General features: G+C 40.7%; 3 protein-coding genes and 1 long non-coding RNA gene across 7 annotated transcripts; 3 read left to right on the top strand and 1 right to left on the bottom strand.

The window, feature by feature from the left end:
• Positions 1 to 788: 788 nt before the first annotated feature.
• Positions 789 to 15,010, top strand: ttll6 (tubulin tyrosine ligase-like family, member 6). 2 transcript variants are annotated; one of them, XM_051418264.1, is made up of 17 exons: positions 789 to 1,060; positions 3,050 to 3,239; positions 5,330 to 5,482; positions 5,735 to 5,772; positions 6,416 to 6,534; positions 6,936 to 7,066; positions 7,150 to 7,306; positions 7,435 to 7,578; positions 8,370 to 8,455; positions 8,547 to 8,772; positions 9,656 to 9,834; positions 10,007 to 10,195; positions 11,649 to 11,805; positions 12,160 to 12,408; positions 12,512 to 12,611; positions 13,458 to 13,614; positions 14,078 to 15,010. In XM_051418264.1, the coding sequence occupies exons 3-16, from the start codon at positions 5,331 to 5,333 to the stop codon at positions 13,544 to 13,546; spliced, it is 2,016 nt and encodes a 671-aa protein (XP_051274224.1). In that variant the 5' UTR covers positions 789 to 1,060; positions 3,050 to 3,239; position 5,330; the 3' UTR covers positions 13,547 to 13,614; positions 14,078 to 15,010. The 2 variants fall into 2 exon arrangements, with proteins under 2 accessions (XP_051274224.1, XP_051274225.1); XM_051418265.1 differs by lacking the exons at positions 789 to 1,060; positions 3,050 to 3,239 and having other exon boundaries at positions 5,373 to 5,482; positions 5,732 to 5,772.
• A 1,425-nt stretch (positions 15,011 to 16,435) lies between these two features.
• On the top strand, positions 16,436 to 22,510 carry hoxb6b (homeobox B6b). 3 transcript variants are annotated; one of them, XM_051418274.1, is made up of 4 exons: positions 16,436 to 17,180; positions 19,970 to 20,372; positions 21,448 to 21,480; positions 21,604 to 22,510. In XM_051418274.1, exons 1-4 carry the CDS (start codon positions 16,986 to 16,988, stop codon positions 21,858 to 21,860), a joined length of 888 nt encoding a protein of 295 aa, XP_051274234.1. In that variant the 5' UTR covers positions 16,436 to 16,985; the 3' UTR covers positions 21,861 to 22,510. The 3 variants fall into 3 exon arrangements, with proteins under 3 accessions (XP_051274234.1, XP_051274235.1, XP_051274236.1); XM_051418275.1 differs by lacking the exon at positions 16,436 to 17,180 and having other exon boundaries at positions 19,001 to 20,372; XM_051418276.1 differs by lacking the exons at positions 16,436 to 17,180; positions 21,448 to 21,480 and having other exon boundaries at positions 19,001 to 20,372.
• Positions 17,175 to 25,748, bottom strand: LOC127373640 (uncharacterized). The gene is made up of 3 exons (XR_007886927.1): positions 25,599 to 25,748; positions 18,863 to 19,001; positions 17,175 to 18,195 (listed from the first exon to the last, which is right to left on the bottom strand). It is a non-coding gene; the product is annotated as an uncharacterized LOC127373640 (long non-coding RNA).
• On the top strand, positions 22,960 to 25,386 carry hoxb5b (homeobox B5b). Its single transcript, XM_051418281.1, has 2 exons — positions 22,960 to 23,772; positions 24,347 to 25,386. Exons 1-2 carry the CDS (start codon positions 23,154 to 23,156, stop codon positions 24,592 to 24,594), a joined length of 867 nt encoding a protein of 288 aa, XP_051274241.1. The 5' UTR covers positions 22,960 to 23,153; the 3' UTR covers positions 24,595 to 25,386.
• Positions 25,749 to 25,950: the final 202 nt, after the last annotated feature.

The raw sequence follows: 25,950 nt of genomic DNA, 5'->3' as shown, positions 1-25,950 counted from the left end.
TGGGAAATGTAGTCCAGTTGTGACAACTCACTCCTTCCTCTCTTCTGCAGGGTGAGATAAAAACACAAGAGGGAGCCAAACTCATTACAAACTAATGCTGTTGTGTTGTTAGAATAATTTAAATATTGTTCACTTTAAACCCCAGGAGTAATGTTTATTGTGTTTTTACTTTTTATTTGTTGTTTACAAGCAAACAAAACATGCCTGAGTGCATAAAAGGTTTCCAATAAATCAGTTAAAGAAGCCATATGATAGAATTTGGAGATTTTACCACTTAAAAAACGCATAAAATAATAGTAATAAAACACTAATACATAAAATCCAAGTAGGCCACCCACTCCCTGAACAGTAATATTCAAGTTCTTTGTAATATTAAAATTAAATACTACAATTTATTGTCAACATTTTCCACCAGTATTTTCTACTGGAACTCATATTTTGGGTAAAATGTATATAAATAAGATAGAAAACAAAATTGTGCACTTATGGTTAAATTAAATAATAAGAAATGACAAAATGTGAGCTGTTTTCTATTTAAATAATAGAACATTTATATTAGTAAAACTGGTGATTGTATGACAAATCTTGGATCCTACAGTATAATAATAATATATTATTTATTATATATTATTTATTGTGTTTTCAGATAGGAAAAATATGAGTTTTCTGCAGAAACTACCTGGTTATAAATAAATATATGTTGTGGAAACCATCTAAACTGCAAGGTGTCACCTGTGCATCAACCTTTTTACGGTGTGCCTTTTCTCCTCGATGAGCCAAAAACAACCAATCAGAAGCGAGTATTCTCACACCCCCCGGCTTGCGATTGGCTGAAGGCAGAAAAGGGGGCGTTCCATCTGAAAGGCACCTCGCTCGCCTATGTGTGTGTGTGTGTGAGTTCATTCATGTTTACATTTGCAGGCTCCTCTGTGCGTCAGGACGACTCTCCCCAAACCACCGAGCCCCGCCAACAACGACAAACAACAACACTTACCGGAGGCCGCTCGGTGTATGCGTACAACCCCCCCCGGTAAATGAGAGGACACTGCTCTCTCTAACGGTAAGTTTACGACATTTTATAGCCGTTTAAAAAAAAGTGGACTGCGAGTGGTTGTTAGCGTTACCACGGCAACAGCTACTCGCTGCCTGGGTTTTTATCTTGATTTCGTGTTATAAAACTTAAGATACCGACCAGGTGAAACGTTTAAACTGTGTCAAATATTAAGAAGCGTTTTGTGTTAATGCGCAAAAACTGAATTCTGACATTTATTTTTGCTTAAATAAGGCCTGTCGGTGAGGAAAGTCTTACACTAAACAGCTTTTGCTTGTCAGCATTTGAGAAATACTCAATTACAAGCAAAAGATCCTGCAAGTAAAAGTACAGTTATACAGAAACATGGCCCCTGTGAGTGTTATATTATTATGTAGGCTTTTATGAATTATTAATTCTGATGCATTAATGCATTTTACTCTTTCAGTTGCAGGTGTGGCTTTTATTTACTGTCTGAAAAGTGAAACTGTAGCTTTTAAAAGTGAAGTTTAAAGTACAATATTTCCCTCTGAAAGGTTTTTGGAGTGTAAGTATAAAGTAAGTAGGCCAACTGAACTTAATACACTCAGTACTTTACGCCACTGCTTACAACAAACCAGAGTTTAATTTTCTTTGACGAATCAATGTACAAACTTACATTGTTATTAGCTTTTGTGCAGATTAAATACACTGTATTCTGTCCCTCGTTGTGTGATTTGATTCCTCCTGTTTTTGGGTTATTTAGGTTATGGTGTTGTGGTGCTGTACGCGAAATTGCTGGCCCGGTTATGTTACTGTCTGTCACCAAGTTACACTGAATATGAACCAAGTTGCATTACTGTATATTAGTGATGTTTTTTTTATATTTTATGCAGTTTCTTGTACAGTCGAGACATTAAAATCAAAGCCACAGCTGTGATAGTTCCAGTATTTTATGGTGTTTTTTTTGGCACAACAAATTAGAAAAGTGTACACAAATCTTAATTTAAAAAGATGTCAATTGCTGATCTTGTTGAGCAGCATAATAATTTGCATATCCAATTCACGCAGCTGTTCTTATAGACAAAACTAAACAACAAAACCAACTGTTTATCATTGACTTTCTTATTTAATAACACACCTGGGACATTCTACTTTATAAACATAAGAGAAAAGAACGCGTGAAACTACCCACATTGATTATCTCTCCATAAAAATACAACATCGTCACATTAAATTATAATTGTCCTGCTCTGTAATTGTTGAATGTTACGTCTCTCTCTCTCTCTCTCTCTCTCTCACACACACACACACACACACACACACACACAGAGTTTAAATACCTGCACACGCACATACAGTCGTGGCTTATCAATTCAGCAACTTGAACCAGTGCTGGAAGCTTATCATGTGATCTTTAAAGCAATCCAAGAAAGACAAAAGGTAGATAAGTGAGTGCAGAAGGGTGTTGGATGTCAACTCCTGATTATTTAATGTTGATTGATTCATAGAGGAATAATTTCAGCCCAATATTGCTGTCACCCCGTCTTGTTTCTCTGATTGATACCTGGTTGGCTGTCATGACAACTGGGAAACATGTTTGTGTGCTTTCTGTTTGACCAGCATTTACCCCCCCGTCTGCTTCTGCCCCAGCTCCATTTTGAATGTCTTCAGTGGAAGGCTAAGCTTCAGCTGAAGGTACTCCGTTTCAACTTGGCTGAGGAGATGGATGTCCGGCCTGTTCACTTACACCACACACCGCCGCGCCGCTTTTCAGCACAGATTTAAATTCAACAGCTCGAGGCGTTGAAAAACACTTCTCCTATTTCAGTGAACAAATATCAGGGATTATCCCTCTCCACTCGCTCCCTGCTGAGGTCTCCTGCTCATTTTCTCTCCATCATGTCGAGAGGGATCAGGTGTTTTGTCCCCACAGTTTCTAATTGGTCACCAGATCCACCGCTGGGCCTGTTGCTCGAGTGTGTAAGTCAATCTGAACCGAGCCATCCTTGTGATGATACAAATCTTTCTTTCTTTCAGAGGCAGACGGTGCACGAGGTCGAGATGTGGCTCATTGGTTCGTCTACTGAGGAGTGTGACAGCGTCTTAAAGGGCTCTTGAGACAGATTCGGGTATCAAAAGACGTGTGGAGGCAGACGGGCGGGCTGGGGGGGGGCAGCAGCATCTTCCAACGCCATTGTTCCTCACAAATGTAGGCGTAACAGTGCAGGTGAGTCAGAGTCATTTCTAAATGAAGACAGCACCGTAATGAAATCAACACTTCTCTAAAATACTAGTTAGTTGTTGTATCTGACTGCATTAGTTTGAGCAAGGTAATAAACTGGAAACTGAGTGTGTTGCATCACTTGGTGCAGAAGGACTCGGTTCAATAATCAACGGAAAATTAGCTGGTGTTTATTTTGATAATAATTTAAGTAATTTATCCACATATAGCGATTATTTGTGGATTCAAATGTGCAAAGATTTGCTGCCTTCCTGTTTCATATCATTTCAAATTAAATTCCTTTGGGGGTTTTTGGACTGTTGCCAGATAGAATTAGCAGTTTGAAGTTGTTTGAAGCAGTTTAATTCACATTTATAGACTAAATAATTCATAATTTAAATATATTTGATAATAAAGGTTAGTTGCTGCTTTAATTTTTGAGTGTTTACATGAGTAAGAGAATGTGTTCCGTACTAAACTGCAATTTTAATTCGATAATTTGTTGAAGTTTTTATACAGAATTTAAAGGTTTCTCTTTTCTTTAATAAAGCAGACTTAACCTCAAGAGTTAAGTGAGTTAAATTAGACAATAATAAGTGCTAGCTTTGCGTGTCGTGCTGTAGCCTGAATGTATGTAGTGACAGTTAACAGTTGACAAAGTAATTCACACTGAAACCAGTCATTGTTTGTTGAGGACAGATAATACAAAGGTGTCACTGATGTACCTGCCGTGGTTGCACGCTGAGGGACAACCTTGGAGAAATCCTTTGCGGGGCCGTAACTGTATCCAGGCTGAGGTCAGTGGGGCGTCTCGGCCCAGCGTAAAGCTCACAGTTCAGGGCCAGGATTATCCAGATCATTGGATCAGAATACTGTTACCTAGCACCGTAACCTCCCACAGTGTACCTGGGATGTCCCTCCGTGCCGCCACCACCCCCACGGTATTCTGTCACAATCACTACCAGGAATTAACTTGACCTCTCCTTCACCCTACAAGACACCAGATAGGAGACAGGGACGAGCAGCTGAGACGCCGCTGTGGCGCTCGCTGGCCACCGCGCTCGGGTCAGAGTGCAGACGGACGTTAACAGAAGAGGAACACATAATAAACTATAGATTAAACTATAAACTTTAGTTTTTAGAACAGGAAATGACACAATGCGTACTTCATGCCAGGAAAACATACCTATGGATATCATATTGAAATAAATCCTTTTAGATGTTACGCTCTTTAAGATCTTTCTGGAGCTGTTTCACCATCATTCATAATACTTTTTATTTTTACCAGCAGCTCCTCCATTTCCTCTGTGCGTTGCATTGTGGGAGAATAGTATCCATATTTAGTATTCGTCCTGTCTGGTGTCTTTATTTCAGCTCTGAATTAGTATGTAACATGGATTTAGGACACTCTGTTAGTCTTGTTTAAGTTATTGATGAATGTGCGTCTCAGTCACTTCTGTGTGGTCACATTTTAAAAGTGCTTTTAGCGTAGACATTTGACTCTACAAGGATGATGCACGGGTCGTGTTAAAGGGGATACTCCCCACTCTAAGACAGTGGCTGGACATTTTTGAAGAGATATATGATAGTGAAAGGCTCACACGCTGTCTAAAAATTAAGAAGAGTTAATGAAAATTGTGGAAACTACATTTAAAACCAGTAACAAGGTCAGTTTTTTACCTCTCTGACACTATTTTTGGTGTTTCTTTTGTACCCACATTTTAAAACTAACACGTTTTAAGTTCTGCTTCTGTGTTATAATTAATTCCCCCCTCGCTATTGTTGCACTATTGCCCACTATTTGTATCCGTCCTGCCACAATAACTCTTGAATGCCAGTGTGTGACAATGTGCCGACAGCCAGAGCACTCAACTGATGAGAGAAATGGAAACGGAAACATGACTCCGTGCGCGCACTTACACCATGTACTTGGTTCTGTTTGATTGAATTTCATTGTGAGGCTGTGCAGCACATCCCATTAAAAAAAAACACACCATGTGAATGAGTAAAAAAAATGGGAGTTTGCATGATTTGTTTTTAAGCTTTTTTTCCTCATTGTCAACTAAGCACATTTGTGTTTGTTTGTCCACGTCCAGGATGGGTCTACCTGTGGACAGCCCCGACAGGAGGGATGATGCACTTAAACAGGAGCAGCAGGGCGAGGGAGACGGGGGCGAGAGCCAACCCGAAGCCCACACCACCCGCACGCCGCCACCCATCAACAAGAAGAGGAAAAAATGCAAGAAGAGGTACTTTGCTGCTGGATCTCCTCCATTTGTACTTCTGCATTTATTTCCCATCACAGGTATATTACCTCCGAGCACCCTGACTGTTATGATTTTTTTTTGCAACGTGTCCTCGAGGCTCTTAAGTTTTTGTTTTCTCACTTGTCCTCATCATCCGGGGGGGAAGGAAGACGGGCGTAATGAGGCATTTTGTAGGAGCTTGTTGCAGCAAAGCAGGTGTCTGTCCCTCTTTCTGTCTCTCTTCTCTTCCAGATGACTGTGGATCAACCTCACCAACTGCAAATATGAAAGCGGTACGTTCAGGCCAAAGATGTCTATATTGCCGCACAGCTCCACCTATTTGTATTTTACAGACACACAAACAGAGACTGTACTGGAAAATGGGAAGCAATATATATACTACATGGCCAAAAGTATGTGGACACCCCTGTCTACTCTTCTTTACTTATAGTTTGAACTACTTTTTTTTTCAATTTAAAGTTTCAGTTTGTAACATTTAGGACGACCTTTTGGCAGAAATAACTGTTTTCATTCATCACCAGAAGCGTCAGAATTGTGTTTTTGTTACCTTAGATTGAGCCTTTTATGCTGTATACATACAGTATATAGTATAAGGTACAGTATGCAGATGCTACAGGTCGCCTCCATGGAGTCCATCATGTTGAACCGCCATGTTTCTACAGTAGCCCAGAACAGACAAACCAAACACTGGCTCACTTTTTCGGCCACCATAGTTTCTCCTTCGCGTTTGGAAGGGTCTAATGTTCGAGTGTCCACATACTTTTGGCCATGCACTATATTTTGAATGTATACTGTTTTGTTGTTGTGTGACTTGTGGTTAATCTGTAGCTCCTAGATCAGTCCAAACACTAATAAACACACACAAAAACGTTCATCAGTAAAGTAAAAATACTCCTTGCTGTTTCTTCGTCTCAGTGCGGCGTGCTGCTCGCAGATACGGACTCAGGGAGGCAGCGGAGGGTGAAGACTGGACATTGTTCTGGACCGACTGCTCCGTGTCTCTAGACCGAGTGAAGGACATGAAGCGTTACCAGGTATTCCTCACAAAAAAACACCCACATTAAGGGCCACACCATCATCGTACAAGACTAATTAAACTAGATTTAATTCTATAAATCAAGCAGAAAATTAATCAGGTCATTCTGCTCTGTCACACTGTAATGTTATTCTACATGTAATTTAAATTCTTCTGCTCAATATGCCTACCCTCGAAATAATAAAAAATGTAGATTTCCACTGAGATTATGATATTGTGTCTGGGGTTTTTTTTTCCCAGGGCACAGTGTTCATGGCTCATAACAGTTTTCCAGCTCAAGTAATCAATTTGTAATTTAATTGGGTAATTCAGTGCAGGAACTATTCAGCACCAGCGATTCTTCCCTGAATGAATAAGGTGGCTCGGTTTATTTAATTCCTTTTTTTTGTGTCTTTGCAGAAAATAAACCATTTCCCAGGGATGAGTGAGATCTGCCGCAAAGATTTACTGGCGAGAAACATGAACCGTATGCTCAAGCTTTTCCCCAAAGACTACAATATCTTCCCCAGAACGTGGTGCCTCCCTGCAGAGTCAGTTTTGCTCTTTTATTTGAGTTTTTTCCCCCTCAGCGTGTCTTAATATACTTACTCCTGATCCCTGTTGTGCCTTGCAGTTACAGTGACTTCCAAGCTTACACCAGGGCCAAAAAAAGCAAGACTTATATCTGCAAGCCAGATACCGGTTGCCAAGGCAAAGGCATCTTCATTACCAAATCAAGTAAAGACATTCAACCTGGAGAGCATATGATCTGCCAGGTGTACATCTCCAGGGTGAGGGTATATTAAACAATTACACCTACACACACACACACACACACACACACACACACACACACACACACACACACACACACACACACACACACACAGTTTTACATTGTTTCTCGTTCCCTTCTCAGCCTTTTATAATTGACGGCTACAAGTTTGACCTGCGTGTCTACGTGCTGGTGACGTCATGTGACCCATTCAGCATTTTCATGTTCAAGGAGGGCCTGGCTCGCTTCTGCACCACCAAGTACAACGAACCGACACACAGCAACGTGGTAGGGAAATGTTAAAGCATGAGTCTCTTATTGTCAATAAATCCCATGAAAACCAATGAATTGATCCTACCAACAAGTACTGTACATGTCCAAAGCAGAAAATAGTCTCCAAAGATTCACTATTTGCTCCTGTTTGAGTAACGTTTGTTTAAAACTATACGTATATTTGTGATATGTTTTTAAAGATGTCCAACACGTTGTTGGTTTTAATTTTTTCATAGGATTTGTTAACGGTAACAAAAACATCAGCTTTATCCTTCAAAGATCAGAAATGACAGTAAAAAGTACATATTTAGTCATGTTGTGTCATTTATAATATACAGAATATTCTATATCCTTGTGATTACAAAGAAATAATGAGAAATAATAACAATAACAACAAGAATAAAGTAGGCAGATAAAACCTTTTTTTCTCTGAATAATCGATAAATCTTTTGCTCTGTATGTCATCAAACTGGGAAAAGTTGCATGGTGACTTTTTAAAATGTATATTTCTTTTGTCTGACCCAAAGTCCAAAACCTGATATTCAGTTTTTACTATTTAAAACTCAGAAAAATAGAAAATAATCACATTATAGAAGCTTTTTCAATTATTGAAACTGTAATTTTCTGATGATCATTAAATCAATCATTCGACTAATCGTGCAGCTTTAATAACAACCTATCAGTTTCTGACTGCAATTTAAAAGGCAAACTCATCAGGCAGACTGCCCCAAGACCTTAATATAAATATATATGTATCTTTCTTATATGTGATCTATATCTCTCTTCCCTCGTCTTCCTCTCATTAGGAGGATGTGTGCATGCATCTCACCAACTACTCCATCAACAAGAACAGCGAGAACTTTGTCCGTGATGAGGACACTGGCAGCAAACGGTAAATAAATAAACAATGCTTGTTGTGTCGTATTACTACTGCATTTTATTTATTGCATGTTTCTTTGTTTCTTTGTTTCTTTGTCCTCCAGAAAGCTCTCCACCCTGAACAAGCTCCTGGAGTCCATCAGCTGCAACACGGACAAGATGTGGAATGACATTGAGGACATGATCATAAAGACTCTGATCTCTGCTCACCCCATCCTGAAGCACAACTACCACACGTGCTTCCCCAACCACACCACCGGCAGCGCCTGCTTCGAGATCCTGGGCTTCGACGTGCTGCTGGATCACCGGCTCAGACCCTGGGTCCTGGAGGTGAAAGACCACGACACCTGTGTTTAATATCAGCCATAAATATAGCGTAACTAAACCCCAAAAACCACCTCTGTCTATGGGTAGTGTTGTTCATAGATTCAGGTCCAAATCTGGACATTTTAGTGCAAAGTATTTTAATATTTGCTATAAAAATGTGCAGCGACTGCGCTCCACTGGTTGACACTGGCTATTGCAATTTAATTTTGCTACTGGCTGATCTGGAGGCAGGTGATGTATTTGGTGGCAGCTTTCGTCAGCAACCAACCCCTGCGTCTATCAAACCAACGTCTCCACTCTGCGGACTGTCTCCTGCTGCGTAGCGGTTAGTCACAAACTACCACTAAAGCCACTAGCATAGCTAACGTTACAACACAAGTACCCCACAGAAACTTTATGAATGTGGTTGTAGTGACTGTCAAAGCTCCAGCGGACTCTCTGTGTATCCAGCACGGACACGGAGAGTCTGACAGCAGCTGCTCATGGCTGGTTAGCTCAGCTTTAAACGTGTTTCCCTTTAAGTAGCTATAAGGTTGAAAAAAAACCTGTATGATGTGTGAAATAGTCAAACATGTTTTTTTTATGGCTGTACCATTCTAGCAAATGGAAATATTCTACATCATTTCATCAAGGAATCAAGGAAATGTATTTATTATTATACAACACACAGCTGTATAACCAAATGAACGTTTGTAGTTCTTTCATGTTACACACATAGAAAGAGATGATCACATTCATAGAATAACATAAAAGACAAAAAGTGTAAACATAATACACATTTCTGTAAAATTCAGTCTTTTGAACTGAAGGAATTAAAATGTTACTCAGGAGATACGTGATCTCATTAGATGTCCAATCCAATCTGTGTATTCTTATGTGTCTTCAGGTGAATCACTCCCCGAGTTTTACCACCGACTCGCCGCTGGACCGCGAGGTGAAGGACGCGCTGCTGTACGACACCTTGGCCCTCATCAACTTGGGCGCCTGCGACCGCCGCAAGATCACCAAAGAGGAGAGACGCAGGGTGAAGGAAAGGCTGCAGCAGAACAGCACCAGAGAGGCCAGGTAGGGTTCTGTCAGGTGCAAATGGCGTGTGAATTTTTGTCCAAGGTCACACATCCATTCACACGCAGGTGACTGTTACTGTGTGTGTGCATGCGTCTTGTGTGTGTGTGTGTGTGTGTGTGTGTGTGTGTGTGTGTGTGTGTGTGTGTGTGTGTGTGTGTTTTACCACCAGGTCGGAGGAGCTGCGTCAGTGCCAGGCTGCCACGGTGGAGCAGATGGAGAGGTACGAGGCCAAACACCTGGGAGGCTTCAAGAGGATCTATCCCAGAGAGGGAGAAGAGAAATACGACAAGTACTTTAAACACAGCAGCTCGCTCTTCCAGGAGACGGCGGCGTCAAAGGCCAGAGAGGAGTGTGCCAGGTACACCGCAGCACGCCGTCAACATACAATCCAGGAAAGAGTTGAAGCCACATCTTTCTCTGCACATGAGAACAGTGGAACAGTAAAAGGAGAGGAGGACAGTTTCTTCTGCTGTGTGCATCGTGACAGACGTGATTGTGTTAATCAGTTATTAGTTCATCAACAGAACATTAATTGACAAAAAGTAGTCAGAAGAAAATAAGTGTTTGTGGTAGTGACGGCACGCTCAGCCCCGGAAAATGTACGATTTAGGATTTTTATTAACACTGATAAAAAAGGGTTCAGGGTTTTCTCTTTTAATAATAACAATCTATTATTTGTTATCATTATAAATTGAATATCTTGCGTTCTGGACGTCAATATTCACTATTTTTGCCATTTAATGGACTAAATTATTAATCAATTAATCAATAAAAGAATAGGTAAGACTGTGATTTTGCTGCTTTTTAAATTTAAATCAATATCACTGTCCATAACTATTGGTTGTTAATAATGAACTGGACTAACTGTTCTCTAGGAAAACAGCTCAACTTTAATCTCAGTTTGAACACGTGAACGTATGAGCAGGATTTATGACTCTCAGCTGGTTTGGAGCCAATCGTAATCCAGTAGTCCAACCTGTTGTGTGATCTATATGTATGGTGGCGCTCAGTTTCCCCTCTGGAGGATTATTAACATATTTCATATCGTATGAAACTCACAAACACTAAAAATAGACTTTACAGTGAATTAAGAGACATTTTTTTGCCCTTAACTGAATGAAATGTACTTTATTTGCATATTTATAGCTTCTGGGTTTGTCAGCGAGATTAAAACCGTGTCAGACAATTAATCTGACATTATTTAATTTCATTATTATTCCGAGCAGAGATATTTTTATATGTCTTAAAAAAGGGGTCTCAAACTGCCGGCCCGGGGGCCATTTGCGGCCCTTCGTCCTCCTCCCTCCAGCCCGCAACAAGATGTCAAAAATATAATATAATCCGGCCTTTATATCAGTTTAAACTACCCCTTCTTATACAATTAAAATAAAAATGCTGTTTTATTTTTAAAAGTGCATTTTGTTAGGCACAAAGGTCAATATACCAGTATGTGTCTTTATTAAGGTAAAGGGATCGGCTTTGTTCAAATTCAAATATAGCTAAAAGCTCAATAGTGGAGAGGAAGATTATCCTTCTTGGAAGAAACTAACTGAACAATTTCAACCTGTCTCAATATTAATGACACAAGCTGTTCAGAGATCAGCTGAAATAACATATTTGAATGTATGTAGTGTATTTCTTCTCATCATTATTATTGAAGCATTACATTTTGAGTACTTTCCTTTTTAGGTTTAGCTTATAAAAATATAAAGGGATTTAATTGGGAGTAAATTATTCATATTATAATTTTTTTTGTGTTTAAATCCTTTATATTGTCAGAGAGAGATGTTAAAGTTTCTGATGTGTTTTAGGCAACAACTGCAGGAGCTGCGTCTGAAGCAGGAGCAGAAGGAGAGAGACCAGAAGGGAGGCCGGAGGAGAGACTTGCAGGGGGAGACGGCGGGGGAGAGAGTCAAACCGCGGCGAGCACAAACACAACCCCCCGGCTCAAACTGTGACCCGCAGCCGGTGAGGCTGTCTTACCGTGTCATTAAAGACGCAGAGTCCATATGAAACCACAAGAGGGCGTCAAACAGCTTCTGTCCTGTGATGAATGGTTCATATTCTGGCTGACCCCTTCCAGTAAATGTACTCTTACCCAGTTTAAATTAGCTAGAATAATATTCCCGCAGATTGTTTTTTATTGGGTGTCTCTCATTTTGAATTCAAATATCTTTTATTCTCAAGACAGGAAACAAAAACAAACAGTGTTATCAAGGTTATTCACTGACAGTAATGGCAAATGTATTGTGAATGCATACCGGTGGCTACATATACAGCGAAGGGCAATAAAAACAAATTGAATCAAATGTGTCTCTGCAGCCGCCTCTGTCCGGCGTTTCGGCGGATCGTGAAGAGGTCCGAGACGAGAAGAGGGAGCAGGACGAAGAGCTGGAGGAGCAGGAGCGGGTTGATGCGCTGCTCCAGAGGAAGAAATTACTGCAGGACCTGGGCGTGGTGGACCAGATCCACCAGCTGTTGCAGGGCCGGACAGAAGGTGGAGGGGTCCCGCAGAACGCCAGGGACGCCTACACCCACCAGCAGAGTAAGCAGAGACAGCAGCAGGTGAAGGTAAGACCTCACCACTAATGTGGTCTCAGTTTTTTACTTGTTTGTTTGTTAAATTATATTTTAGCTTCCGGTCACTGCTGTGTTTTATTTTCTTGTATTTCAGTTGGACTCTTTGACACAGTTTTCCCAAAAGACAAAAGCAGCAGCAGCAGCAGCAGCAGCAGCAGCAGCAGCAGCAGCCCTGCAGTCAGATGTCACGGCAGGTACGCCAGACAAAACCAAATCAATGGTTTATTTAAAGAAATTAGGAATGCTCCTTTAATAAACAACCCTAAATAATCAATTCAGATTCAAAAACATCCTGTTATTGTCCAAACTCATTTTTTTTTACAATTTCCAAATGAAAAGAAAAGACAACATCATTTTTTCTATGATTGTTTTCACACTTCTGCAGTTTATCATCTTGATTAATCAATTAATTGTTTAATATAAAATGTTGTAAAATAGTAAAAAAAAAAAAAAGCTCTTGGTGCTGGTTTCAGTTCAAACCTGAAGACTTTCTGTTAATCTCATATATGATCTCATATATACAAAGAAAACCAGTTAAATTCTCACATTTGAGGAGCTGAAATCAGAATATTTGTTTAATAAATACTGAAACGATTAATCGATTATCAAAGATAGTTGCAGATTAATTATCTGTCTTGTTCTCTGCTTCTAACCCCTATTATTTTTAAAGTTTAACTCAGGATTATGTGAAAGAGGAATGTCTTTTGTCCAATAAAACTTTATGTTTGTCTCCGAGAGGCGAAGCAGTGTTCCAGTGTAAATCCACATCCATCAGTTCACATTTAAAATGTTTCAGTGTGTTCTGACGGCCGCTCTATGAACGGATGAACAGCAGTCAAATCATAATATTAAGAAATAATTGTCAGTGAGGAATGAAAACGTGTTAGCGGTTGATGTTTTGGGCCATTGTCACTGATTGTGTGACGCTCAGGCAGTTCAAAGAAAGGCCATGGTGGTGGATTTTATCGATAATTTGCGGTACTAATGAAATCATCATGAGGCAGAATTAAAATGACATAATATCATTTGCCTCGCCGCAGCACATCCACTCCCACACGACTCAGCAGCGCCTGCTCAGGCCCACGGTGGACCAGAAGAGCCTGAACGAGTCGGCCTGCCTGCAGTCTGAGCCCGAGAGCCACAGCAGGGCGGCGGAGACGAGGAGGACCACCAGCGCCCAGCGGATACACTGGCCAGGTAAACACACCCCCACACACACTGTGATAGGTCAGAAATTACCTCCACACAGCAGTAAAAGGCATTTATGTATGTGGATGTGATTATTTTTGTTATTTCTCAGCTACTGTTTTGTCTTTTTGTTGCATTTTAACTGATTTTGTGTTCAGCTTTATTCTAAAATTAAACATAACTTCCTCGTAAAGTTAAATCAGCTGTGAGAAAGTGTGAGAAAATAACACTCTTTACTTTATTTTCACTTTACTTTGACCTTCTTACTTTGTCCATCCCATCCAATATTAAATAAATATTAACTTCAGTAATGAGTTTGTGCTCTTTAGTTATAAAACTTTTATAATTATCACACTGTTTTGTCTTCTTTTGTTTGAGTTGTGTGAATTTTTCCAGTTTCCAGAGACATACACACATAATTAAAAACAGAACAACCTGATTGTTGTTTTTTTATTGTTTTATTTCCCCACAGATGTCAAATGTTCTCCTTCTGTTCCCCCATCAGTCGGAGGCTCTCTGGCTGTCAGACAGGACAGCAGGAGCAGCTCCTACCCCGACACCCGGTCCCGTCCCAGCATCCCCATCATAAACCACGTCCCTAAAGGGGGCCTGCGCTGCAGTGCCTACATGTCCCACGACCCCGCAGCCCTGCAGAGTCTGCTTGTCATCTCCACTCGCGCCCCCCTGGTCAGGAGGCCTGGCTTCTCTCACATCGTCCGCAACTCCTCCCGCAGAGCCCCCCAGCACGGTAAAGGGCAGTGAGGAGCAGGACCACCGAGTCCAGACCTGCCTCCGGGTTTTAAAAAAAGCGTAGACACACAGGAGAAGAGGAGGTGGAGCGGCTTTAAACTGTGAAAATACATACAAACACACTGTGCCTGTGATGAACATCTCGTGTTTGTAGACAGATTTTTATATTGGCTCGCCACTTTATAACCTCCAGCACTGCAGAAGCAACATTATGGCTTTTTAACTTTTTCTACCTGCTGCGTGTGCTCAGATAAATATGTGATATTTCACTCTGAGGAGGAATTATCTCTCTACACACACACACACACACACACACACACACACACACACACACCTCACCTAGAGTGCCAAAATAAAAGCCTGATTTTTTACACCATCTGTGATCCAATCCTGCTGCCTCTGAGATATGGATCGGGAGCTGATACACTGACTGTTTATTGGGTGTTTATATGAGCTTAAAGTGGCTCAGTGAAACCGAATGTAATCCTCATGAATATTAAAGTATTATTAATTAAGATTTAAGAAACTTATAGGAAGATAAACTGAGGGATTTTTACAAAATAAAGGCCTTCTGCTTCTTTTCTCAAGGACGTGTGTTTGAAAATATATCTATTTTTTGCACTGATTGTCAATAAAATATCTTTTTGTAATGAGATTTAGTTTCACAGTCATTGAAGGTTTTTTTCATTTAATTTCCTGATACAATTATTATTTATTATTATTATTATTATTTTATATTATTTTTTATTATTTAGTTTTTATATTGTTTATTTTTGGTGCAAAGTTCTTAATTAATCAACGTTTGTGATTTCATCCTGAAGCTTTTCAGTTTGAGTTAAAGAGGCCATAAAGTTTTACAGCATCATCCGGTTTCTTTGTTTTTCTCGCAGATTGAAAACAGAAAAAGACAAAAAACCAACTTTAAAACTATCAACCATTTGACCCGAAATCCTCCAAACAACCAGAACAACACAGGAAGCAACGAGCTGAGAAAACAATTAGACAATAATTCAAATATTAATTAATGTTTAACTGTAAAATTAAGCTTCAAAATGTTATAAAACCTAAAATCATCGACTGATTTGAATCGAAAGGTTTTTATTAAATACATTTTAAGAAGCAAGGCCTCTGCCTGCAAACACACCGAGCTCTTGGTTTTCATTGTTGACTGAAATATTACAGAAAAATAAATACAGCTTTCAGCATTAATTATATTTATATTTATTTTATTCCATTTAGGAATTATTATCAACGAACGTGGAGATTTAACTGCTTTTATTTTGGAAATACAGCTCAAAGTTAATTCCTGTTCTTTAAACCTATTTTTTTAACCAAAAATCTACATTTTAAGGTCAGTTTGTTGGAGTTTGTGTCTCTTGGAGGCCCCCAAAATAAACCCCTTAAAGCTAAAGGGTGGGAATGTGTTGCATTTAAGGAATTTATGGTTTTATTGCGTCTATAAATGTCGGAAATCCTCGTTTGTGGTGGAAGTCAGCAGCTTGGCAACTGAAAAAGACAAATTTTCAACAAAGAAAGAAACGGAAATAAGACAAACGAAATCATAATAAGAAGAAGAAATGCGTTTTTTAAAGAATGAATTTGAGCCTGAAGGAACTTAAAGCTGTGTGTGACTTTCAGACGGGAGTTTAATTTTATCCTGATGATCTTAATAGAAAAGTTGGTGGATGAAATGTGATGTTTTAAAGTTTGTGTGACCTTAAAATCCCCCTCTGGACTTTCAATCAACCCGAACACCATTTTCCATCTTTGGCCTGGAAGGTTTATGCCAAATTGATTTGCAGTGACTGAAAGAAATCCTCCATTTTGAGAGATCATAACAGTCTTTAATGTAAAAATCTTTTAGCCTAAAACCATTTTATTTAAGCCCCAAAATAATAAGATTACACGATTATTTCAGTGCGTATTGAAAGAAAATGGATCACAAAAGGGTTTTTAGGATTTAAAATGATTAAAGCAACAAGAAAATGATCTAATTAAAGTTGTTAAATGAGTATAAAAGCACTACGGTTGTGTTTAGAGAACAATAAGAAGCTTGTACAGACCTTTTTCCAGTTAGAAACCAGATGCTGGAGCAGAACCACATCCAGCTCAATGTCAAACAAAATAAACTCTTACATCTTTTTTTTAATGTTTTTTTTACTCTTTTTAAATCCAGCATCAAATTTCAAACATCTCTGGGAGCTTTTGGAGGACAGAATAAAAATGGCGATGGGGGAAAGCATGTCTAAAGCACAAAAAAAGGGCTGCTGTTTATGAAAATTTACAACTTTGCCGTGGAAGTTTACGACTCAGCCGGCTCCGGGATTGGTTGCTGGCGGTCATGTGGACAGCAGGAATGGGAACTTATTTCCCATGAGGTTATATTGCAGCTGCTGTTTTCCAGCTCTCATTCACTTAACACTAGTAACACAACCTTTTTTTCTTGAGCTCTTTGTATATGCAATACGCGTGTGTCTGTATGTGTGTGTGTGTGAGAGAGAGAGGGGAGAAGCTGGCCGCCGGTTCGTGCGTAATCTCCCCCAAAAGTGGGGCGATGGAGGCTCCGCGCGATGCCCTTCCCTATGTGTGTGTGTGTTTGTGTGTGTGTGTGTGCGCCATGTTAAAGCTGTATGTTCGTAAAAATGAGGGATCATCACACTCCTTCGGATGGTGGGATTACTTTCATGAAATCACTTGTGCGAAGTGGGAATTGTGAGAGAGGGAGAGGAGGAAAAAAAGAAAAGGGGGACTTTGGAGAGAGAGGAAGCGAGAGGAAGCTTCTGCGGAGTGGCACCCACACAGGGAATGATGGATTATCAACAAAGGTAAGGGCAACCGTGTTTCTAATATGCCGGCGATTAACTCCGCTGCTGCAGCGCTGTTGTGGCTGGACTGTCACTGTAGGCCTGATGTTTATATTACAGGGAATGAGGAAGATCAGTCTTTATAAGAAATGGCAATTATCCAGTCTAAAGCATCTTCTTCTTTTCTCTCTCTCCTCCTCCCCCTCCTCCTCCTCCTCCTCCTCCTCCCGCGCTGTGTGAGATATTCTCAACCAGTTGCTGGGTCTGTTTAATCCGCCGTCAGATCTGAATATTTGCGCTTTAAAAACAAATATAAATGAGTGAAAACAATGCAGGTTTGAGGCCTGTGAGAGACTGTTGTTATATAATCAGGAGGGGTTTCGGCTGCAGGCCAGACAGGCTTTACTTTGATGATGATGATGATGATGATGATGGTGGTAATGATGATGGGCACGCAGGCCCTGTGCTGCAGACGTGATTTTCTTAAAATAAAAAACAGAATCAGCTAAATATATCCAGCTTCTCCTTAATAAGCAGATTTTATTCTATTTTTATGTATTTTTATGTTGTTATTTTATTCCCGTTGTATCCTGTAAAACATGGAGGACTGTCTGTAGGTGGATATTGGCGCGCTGTCTCCTCTTCGAGCTGGTTTTTTGCCTCTTTCTCTACCAAAATCTTTTATAATTTTGCGCAAATATTTGCTCCGGTTGTTGTTTGTTTGTGATTCAGTAAAATCTGCAGAGTCAACAATCAACAATCAACCGCGTTGAAGGTGTTTTGTTGGATTTTTGGCGCCTCTGCAGCAGTTTGTTTTGTGTTTGTCTGCGTCTCGTTTGATGCTGCAGTTTTATAACTCTATCATGTGATCGTGTGGAAAACAGGGATTGTGTCTCTGTCAGTGGAAACCATCAGTGTGTGTGTGTGTGTGTGTGTGTGTGTGTGTGTGTGTGTGTGTGTTTGCACTGTCCAGATGTACAGCAGCTGTCCGGCTGCAGAGGCTGCGGCCTGGTTCAGAGGCGGTTCTCTCCACGTACTGAAGCCAGAAAAACACAAAGATTTTGCATTTAAACGTTCAAATTAAAATGATTTCCAAACGGATGTTGTACTAAAATATTATACAAAATAAAAGATGTTTACATCAGGAAGCGAACTGGAGCTTCAGCCAAAGCGAAGACGGAAAAACAGGATTTAAACAAATGTTATGTACAAGATAATAACCTATAAATGTTTATTTTCAGCCTATTTCATTCAAAACACTTGATTTTAAATTAAATATTCTGTTATTTTTAACAATACAGTGACTTATTTCGTTATTTCTGTTTAAATGGGGGACTTTTCCAAAGGCGAAACAGCTAATTAAAAAGGAGGAAGTTGTCTATAAGATATTATAAACATCATAAATATAAATTAAAAGACTTAATTGAACAAATTCACATGTTTTTGTGCACGAAAATCTCATGAAATCATATTAATAACTATAAATAAAGGCCTTTAATAGCAGAATCAGACACTAAATGTGGAGGTTATTAATAACACAAAGCAACTAATACTACTTAATTATAAATAATGAACATAATATTAATATAAGCTACTAATAGAACATAATAATATTAATAATATCTAATAGTTATTTAATTGTTTTTAATACAGTTGAGGGTTGAGGGGAAATACTGAGGCTCATTTCAGACTTTTATACTTACACAATTTTTTTTAAAAAAGGGGGGGATTAGTTTCCACTTGATCACGGAGGGTGAAGATGATGATGAAGATAATGATGAGCTGTGTGGAAGCGCGTGTCCTCCTCCCTCCTGCTGCCTGCACGTCCTCGTGGAGTCACACCTGGTGTTGAATGAGAAATCAGGAGCTTTTTTTAAAAAAAGAGTGAAACACCAACATTATCTGCTCTCGATGTGGATTCATCGATACTTGTGATTGGTTTTTTTGAGGGCGGGGCGGTTTCTGGGCAGCTGTGTGGATAAATACTGAGTTTTATTCGTGTGTTTATTAGTTACAGTAGATTATTTAACGGGATGGAAGTGAAGGTTAGAGGAAGAGGAGGAGGAGGAGGAGGAGGAGGAGGAGAGGGAGACGGTGTTCGCCTGCAATTTGTGCGTAAATGGAAATAATGCGCAAATTGTTTCTATTGCGATGTTTTTTTTTGGTCTTTTTGCATTATGTGTGTGTGTGTTAGAGAGTGAGTGTGTTTGTGTGTGTGTGTGTGTGTGTGTGTGTGTGTGTGTGTGAGAGAGAGAGAGAGAGAGAGAGAGAGAGAGAGAGAGAGAGAGAGAGAGAGAGTTGTTTGTTTATTACGGAGGAGAAGAAGTCCGTCTGTTTTTCCGGACAATATTTGCATAAAACTAAAAGTTATAACGCAAACAGTTCTCCTTTTATATAGCATATTGTAGTTGTTGTTGTTGTTGTTGTTTTTAGTGTATATGTATTTTCTATAAGTCGCAGCATCTGTGTGTGTGAGCGTGCGTAAAGACCGACAGGCTCGAGCGCTTCATTTCGATTCACCGGGGACCCCTGCGCGCAACAAGAGCCCCCCATGGGTGCAATAGTGCAAGCACAGACGGCGGTGATTGGCCAGAGGTTGATCAGATGGTACACTTCCCCTCTGTATTCAGTGGCACCTCACAACCCCCCCTTTCAGCAAAAACCAAATCTCGGATAAAGTAATGGCAAAACCACTTGGACTATAAAAGACAACAAATCATATTCCTCCGGAGTATATACACCCCGTTGTCCACCCAATGAGTTCCTATTTTGTTAACTCAACTTTTCCCGTGTCTCTACCGGGAGGACAGGACTCTCTCCTGGGTCAGATACCGTTATATTCCTCGGGATACACCGATCCGTTAAGACACTACTCCAACGCGGCCACATATGGAGCAGCGGCGAACATGCAGGAGAAGGTTTACCCGGCGTCCTACTACCAGCAAACGGGCGCGGCGGCGGCTGCGGCCATCTACGGCCGGGCCGGCGGCGGAGCGCCCTGCGACTACAACCCGGTCGGGACTTTCTACAAGGACGCGGAGGGCTCGTGCGCTTTCTCGAGCCGCGAGGACCAGCCGCTGTTTGTCACTCAGGAGCATCAGCAGCGCAAAGCGGAGTGCCCGGAGCAGACTGTCAGTATGAGCAGCAGCATTGACGACAAGTCCTCCACTCTGATCTACCCGTGGATGCAGAGGATGAACGCCTGCTCCGCCGGTGAGTACGTGGGGAGGGAAAGGAGAGAGAAAAGCGCACGGGTTTTTTTTTTAAACTCTTGTTGTTGTCACGCTGCCTGGAGGTAAAAGAGCGCAGGAGAGAGCAGCTCTGCGTGATGAAGTGAGCGTCCTGAGCCCCCTCGCAGAGTTACCTGTCAGCTCCATACTCATAATAATATTTAATCAACTTAACAATCGGATGATGATTGTTGGGCCGAAAGTTTTTTTTGGGGAGATTATCGTGATTTGCGCACGGATCTTCTTCACGCGCCCTTCAGAGGGCTTTGGCTGCTACATCATCATCCTTACACATACATACACGACGGCCAACGCGCGCACACGCACGCACATACAGATTTGGCCTACATCACCCCCGAGCTGCAACTTAAAGCTCTCAGCTCGTGTCACATGGCATCCTCAAAATGGGCCTTTTTAAAACATTTTTAAAGCGACACTAAATGTCAGAAAAACACTTTTTGGTGATTAAATGTCCAAAATATAAACACAAAAACACTAAATCTCAGAAAACAAGGCGCTATGGAGGCTCAGTGCTCATTGTGGCGCAGTCTGACTCTGACTGTACATCCCTACTGTAGTGTTATAGAACAAAATACTGATGGCATGAGAGGGAAAAGACACCATGAGGTCACTTTTACGCACCACGCTTTAAACACATTATTGGCTACATCCTGTTGTAGCCACATTAAAGATTCATTTAGGAGATTTTTTTAAAAATAAAATATATGCAGAGGTCCTCATGGCCTCACTGTAAGGCGTGTCATGGCCATAATACACAAGTATTATTAGAAAATGTAGTTATTTTATAGAATATATTTAAAGAAAATAGAAATATAGGCTATTGAACGCCACTGTGAGGCATTTGCGTACCTATAGGAAAAGGCTGTTATAGGAGAATTCTCTTTAAAAATACACATACAATGGAGTACAGTTAATTGCTGTATCATAATTTGCTACTTTATACACAAGAAAAAGATTATATTTGAATGTTATAAAGTGTAATTTGGAGTTGAAATACACCAAAGATCTGAATTTCCCACTTTATTGTATTTTTTCAGACACACGACTACAGATATCGAGTGCACTCTCAGGTAGATTTCTCCTCCTACACTCTCGAAAATTCACGTCAGACCAGCATTTTAATTATTAATTGATGAATTCATTTTTTCCCCCTCCTCCTCCTCCTCCTCCTCCTCCTCCCCAACCACTTCCAGGCCCATTTGGCAACAGTGGCCGCAGGGGCCGACAGACCTACACCCGCTACCAGACTCTGGAGCTGGAGAAGGAGTTCCACTTTAACCGCTACCTGACCAGGAGGCGCCGGATAGAGATCTCCCACGCCTTGTGTCTGACGGAGAGACAGATCAAAATCTGGTTTCAGAACCGCAGGATGAAGTGGAAAAAGGAGAACAAACTCCTCAATCCCTCAAAGACACCCGAGGAGGAGGAAGAGGCGGAGAAAAAGAGCTAAAGGACACTGAAAGAAAGAAAGAAAGAAAGAAAGAAAGAAAGAAAGAAAGAAAGAAAGAAAAGGCATGTGTGTGTGTGTGTGTGTGTGTTTGTGTGCACACTCCCCAGAATAAAATGATGTATTATTTCTTTGTAGATAAAAAAAAAAGTGCTGCAAAAATCCCATGTTTAGAGACGTGTAGAGTGATAGACTTCAGTATCTGCACGGTGATAATGTCTGCATTAGGTTAAAATCAGGTCCTCCTCTGTTTGTCCTTGTGCTCGTGTGTTTTTTATTTTTAGGGGACTATATGCAAACAAAATCCGCCAACATGTAAATAATTTTTAAGTGTTTAGTTCTCGACAATGTTGTTACCTCATTATTCGTATAGACCTACTGAGTTTTTATCTCCATGATTTCTGTCTACATGACATTAAAAGAAAAGAAAAAAAAAGAGTCCTTTCACTGTACATCTTGTGGTGTGGTTGTTTCTATAATAGTCCATATTGTTGTTTACAGCTGTGCCATCTTACATTTGTACAGAGGGAAGAAAAAAAAAATGTTACATGTTATTTATTGTTGTTCACCTGTGTTCAATGCACATCTGGATATTGTGTGCAATATTTTTGTTTAGGAGAAATTGTACATAGAAATAAAGGCTTTTTGATGTATATTGGAAACTCTTGTGGCGTCATTAATGCGCAAGAAAAACATGCGTATTTTTATCATTATTATTATTATTCATGTTATTATAAGGGATATTAAACTGCTTCTGGACTCACAATAAGCCTATAAATCCACATAAAACCAGAGTAAAGATTAAAATAATTTCCAGTTTGACACTCTGCGCGTTAAACTGCCGACAGTCTGGCTGATAAGTCTCCGTTATGTGTTACCTGAGCCTTTTGTGGCCTATATTATCAGCGTGTTACATAAATGATGGATGACTCCGCGGGGCCTGACAGCGCGTCCCGGCGGCGCACTGCCACCGCTGTCCGGAAGATGGCGCTCTCTGCCTGCACGGCTCTCGGGGGCGCAGCGGGGAGGCACCATTGACTGGAGCCTAACGACCATTATTTCGTCATCATTTGTAACCATGGAGCATGAATTACCTCTTGAAGTCATCAGTGAGGATTTACGACTGGTCAACAAAGGCACGTGATTCCCGAACGCTCTCCCATATTTGGCCGCATACCTGGCAAAGTACAGTAGGGCTTCATTGCTTATAATTCATGATTGCATCCATAAATCGTGCAAGCACACAGGATTATAGCGACAAAGATCTACAAATCGAGGCTTTAAAAATCCAAGCAAATGAGCTCTTACTTTGTAAACTCGTTCTCAGGGCGCTATCCAAATGGCTCCGACTATCAGTTACTAAATTATGGGACTAACGGCGCTGTGAGCGGTTCCTTCAGAGACCCTGGCACCATGCACTCCGGGTCTTTCGGCTACAACTACAATGGCATGGACCTAACCGTGAACCGCACCAACACCGGCAGCCACTTCGGTGCCGTGAGAGAGGATGCCCGGGGATTCGCGCCGGACGCCCGGTACAGACAGACGCCCAACTGCTCGCTCTCGTCTCCAGATCCGGTGCCGCCGTCGTGCGCCACAGCCAGCCGGGAGCCGCTGGAACTAAAAAGCCCCTCTCCTCCCTCTGACCGGAGCGCGACCTCGGGCGGCAACAACCTCAACAAAAGCAACAGCGCTCATTTCACGGAGATAGAGGACGCCACCGTCGCCTCCGAGACCGAGGAGGGCGCACACAGCAGCGGCGGCGGCTCCGGCACGGCACCGCGGGCGCAGCAGCAGCAGCAGCAGCAGCAGCAGCAGCACCAGGACCCCAACGCCACCTCCTCCACTCCCACATCAAACGATTGCCAATCGCCACAAATATTCCCCTGGATGCGGAAACTGCACATAAGCCATGGTATATTTACACCTCTAATAATCTCTTGTTTTGAAAGGATGTCACGCTGACGCTGTGCCATAAATCTGTCAAGTGTTTGCATGAGTGAGCAGGTTTTTGGTTTGTGGATGATTAGAGGGTTTTTTTAAAAGAATAATTTCAGTGTTTGTAAAGTCTTTAATGGGATTGTTTGCTTTTGGATGAGGGGGGTTGAGGTTAACTGCCGCTTGGAGCCTGAGAGAGGATGGGTTGTGAAATGTCTTTAGGTTGGGGGGGGGAGAGTGGAGAGAGCAGGAGAGGCTGTTTGGTGCGAGAGCTTTTGGAGATAAGAAAAGGCAATAATAACCTCGGAGTGTTGCTATGTGTCGTGTTGGTTTGCATGCTTCCCTCCCTTACATCAGCTCATTCCATGTTGTGACCCCCTCTGTCCATTACGCATCATGGTGAAGCCAAAAGAAAAAGTCTAGCAGTCAAACACCCTCCTCCTCTTCCTCCTCCTACTCCTCCTCCTCTCTTCTTGTGGTTGTTGTTCAGTGCAGTTTTTATTTTATTTTTTTTTTTTGCTAATTTTTCTGGATTTTCTGTAAAATTGTAGATATGACTGGACCTGATGGGAAAAGGGCCCGAACCGCGTACACCCGCTACCAGACGCTAGAGCTGGAGAAAGAGTTTCACTTCAATAGGTACCTAACCAGACGGCGGAGGATAGAGATAGCCCACGCCCTGTGTCTTTCCGAAAGACAGATCAAAATCTGGTTTCAGAACCGCAGGATGAAGTGGAAGAAGGACAATAAACTGAAAAGCATGAGTCTTGTAACAGGAGGCAGCGCCTTCCACAACTGAATAACTTTTTTTTTTTTTTTTTTTTTTGGAGGAGAGTAAAAAGAATAATAGTTTAAAAAAAAAAGAAAAAAGAAAGAAAAATCCATGAGTACTGTAAAAGCTATTTGAAAAAAGCGCAGCACCTTTCCAGCATGCTATTGTGATAGAAAAAGAAGTATTCTGTGGTCTTAAAATGCCATTTTTAGTTGACTGTTGTTGTTATATGATAGCTTTAGATGTCCTATTTGGAAACAAATTAAGATGTAAATATTATTGGGGGTATTACTTGTCCATGCTTTTTGCTCTCTCTCTCTCTCTCTCTCTCTCTATCTTGAAGGTGTTTCAACTTGAGCTCTTTATTGTGACTTATTGACGGTCTAACAGGAGTAAAAAAATTCATTGTACAGTTAAAAAAAAACACACACAGAAAAAAACTAAAACAAAAAAACCATATGCTGCTCTTCATTGAATGTAAACCTAATGTATTCCGGGGCCATTCAAAGCGCTTTAGTGTAAGTTTTACTGCTATTTTTGATGGTTATCTTGTGGCCAGATTCCATAAAACTTTCATAAAAACCAAGCCAATGTGTAGCTCTAGGGTATTTTGTGCATCTATTATTATTATTATTATTGTTTTAGAACTAATTATGAGCAATGCAAATGTATTCAACCTGTCAATGTGATAAATTTTTAGTGCAAAGGGTTATTCTGTGGATAGGCAGTGATGTGAAAGCTTCTTTCGCCAATAAGCTTTTTGTATTTGTAAGTGAACTCATAGCGCTTGGAAATAAAGTTTCTCTCAATTGCTTTGAACGTTGTCTCTCGACTGTATTATCAGTTAGAATAAAATACAACATATAAAAACATCCTGGCTCGCTTTTGACCCGGTTTTTTTTTTTTTTTTTTAAATAAACTCGCTAATGATTAACCTGTGAGAATTATAAAAGTGTCACACGAACAACATTTTAACATTTTGGCTCCAGTTAGCAGAAGAAAAACAGAAATATCTAACTTTCAAAACTTACCTCCTCTGAGCCTCTCTGTGCAGCGAGATGCGTGTTTGCCATAAATATGTTGGTGATGATAAAAATTAGAAAAAGAAATCCTGAGTGGCTTTTTTTTTTTGGCTTACAGGTATATAGGCAAGGCTGAAGTTGGTAAAAAATCCCCCCTTGCCAAAGATTGTATAGGCCTATATTACTTACAGACTGTGAAAAGTCACGTGAGGTCCATAAAGTTGGTTTTATGGTTTTGGGGAGTAGACAATGTACTATATAATTCACAACCTTGAATGAAAGTGACGGCTTAACTGCATGGATGGGACTGGAAAGGCTGGACTGGGGAAGGAAGCTGATGTCCAGTCATATTTAGTTGGTT

This window comes from Dicentrarchus labrax, unplaced genomic scaffold (assembly GCF_905237075.1).
Source record: "Dicentrarchus labrax unplaced genomic scaffold, dlabrax2021, whole genome shotgun sequence".
Lineage (NCBI taxonomy): Eukaryota > Metazoa > Chordata > Actinopteri > Moronidae > Dicentrarchus > Dicentrarchus labrax.
The sequence above is the reverse complement of the archived record's forward strand: the minus strand, read 5'-3'. Positions and strand labels throughout refer to the sequence as shown.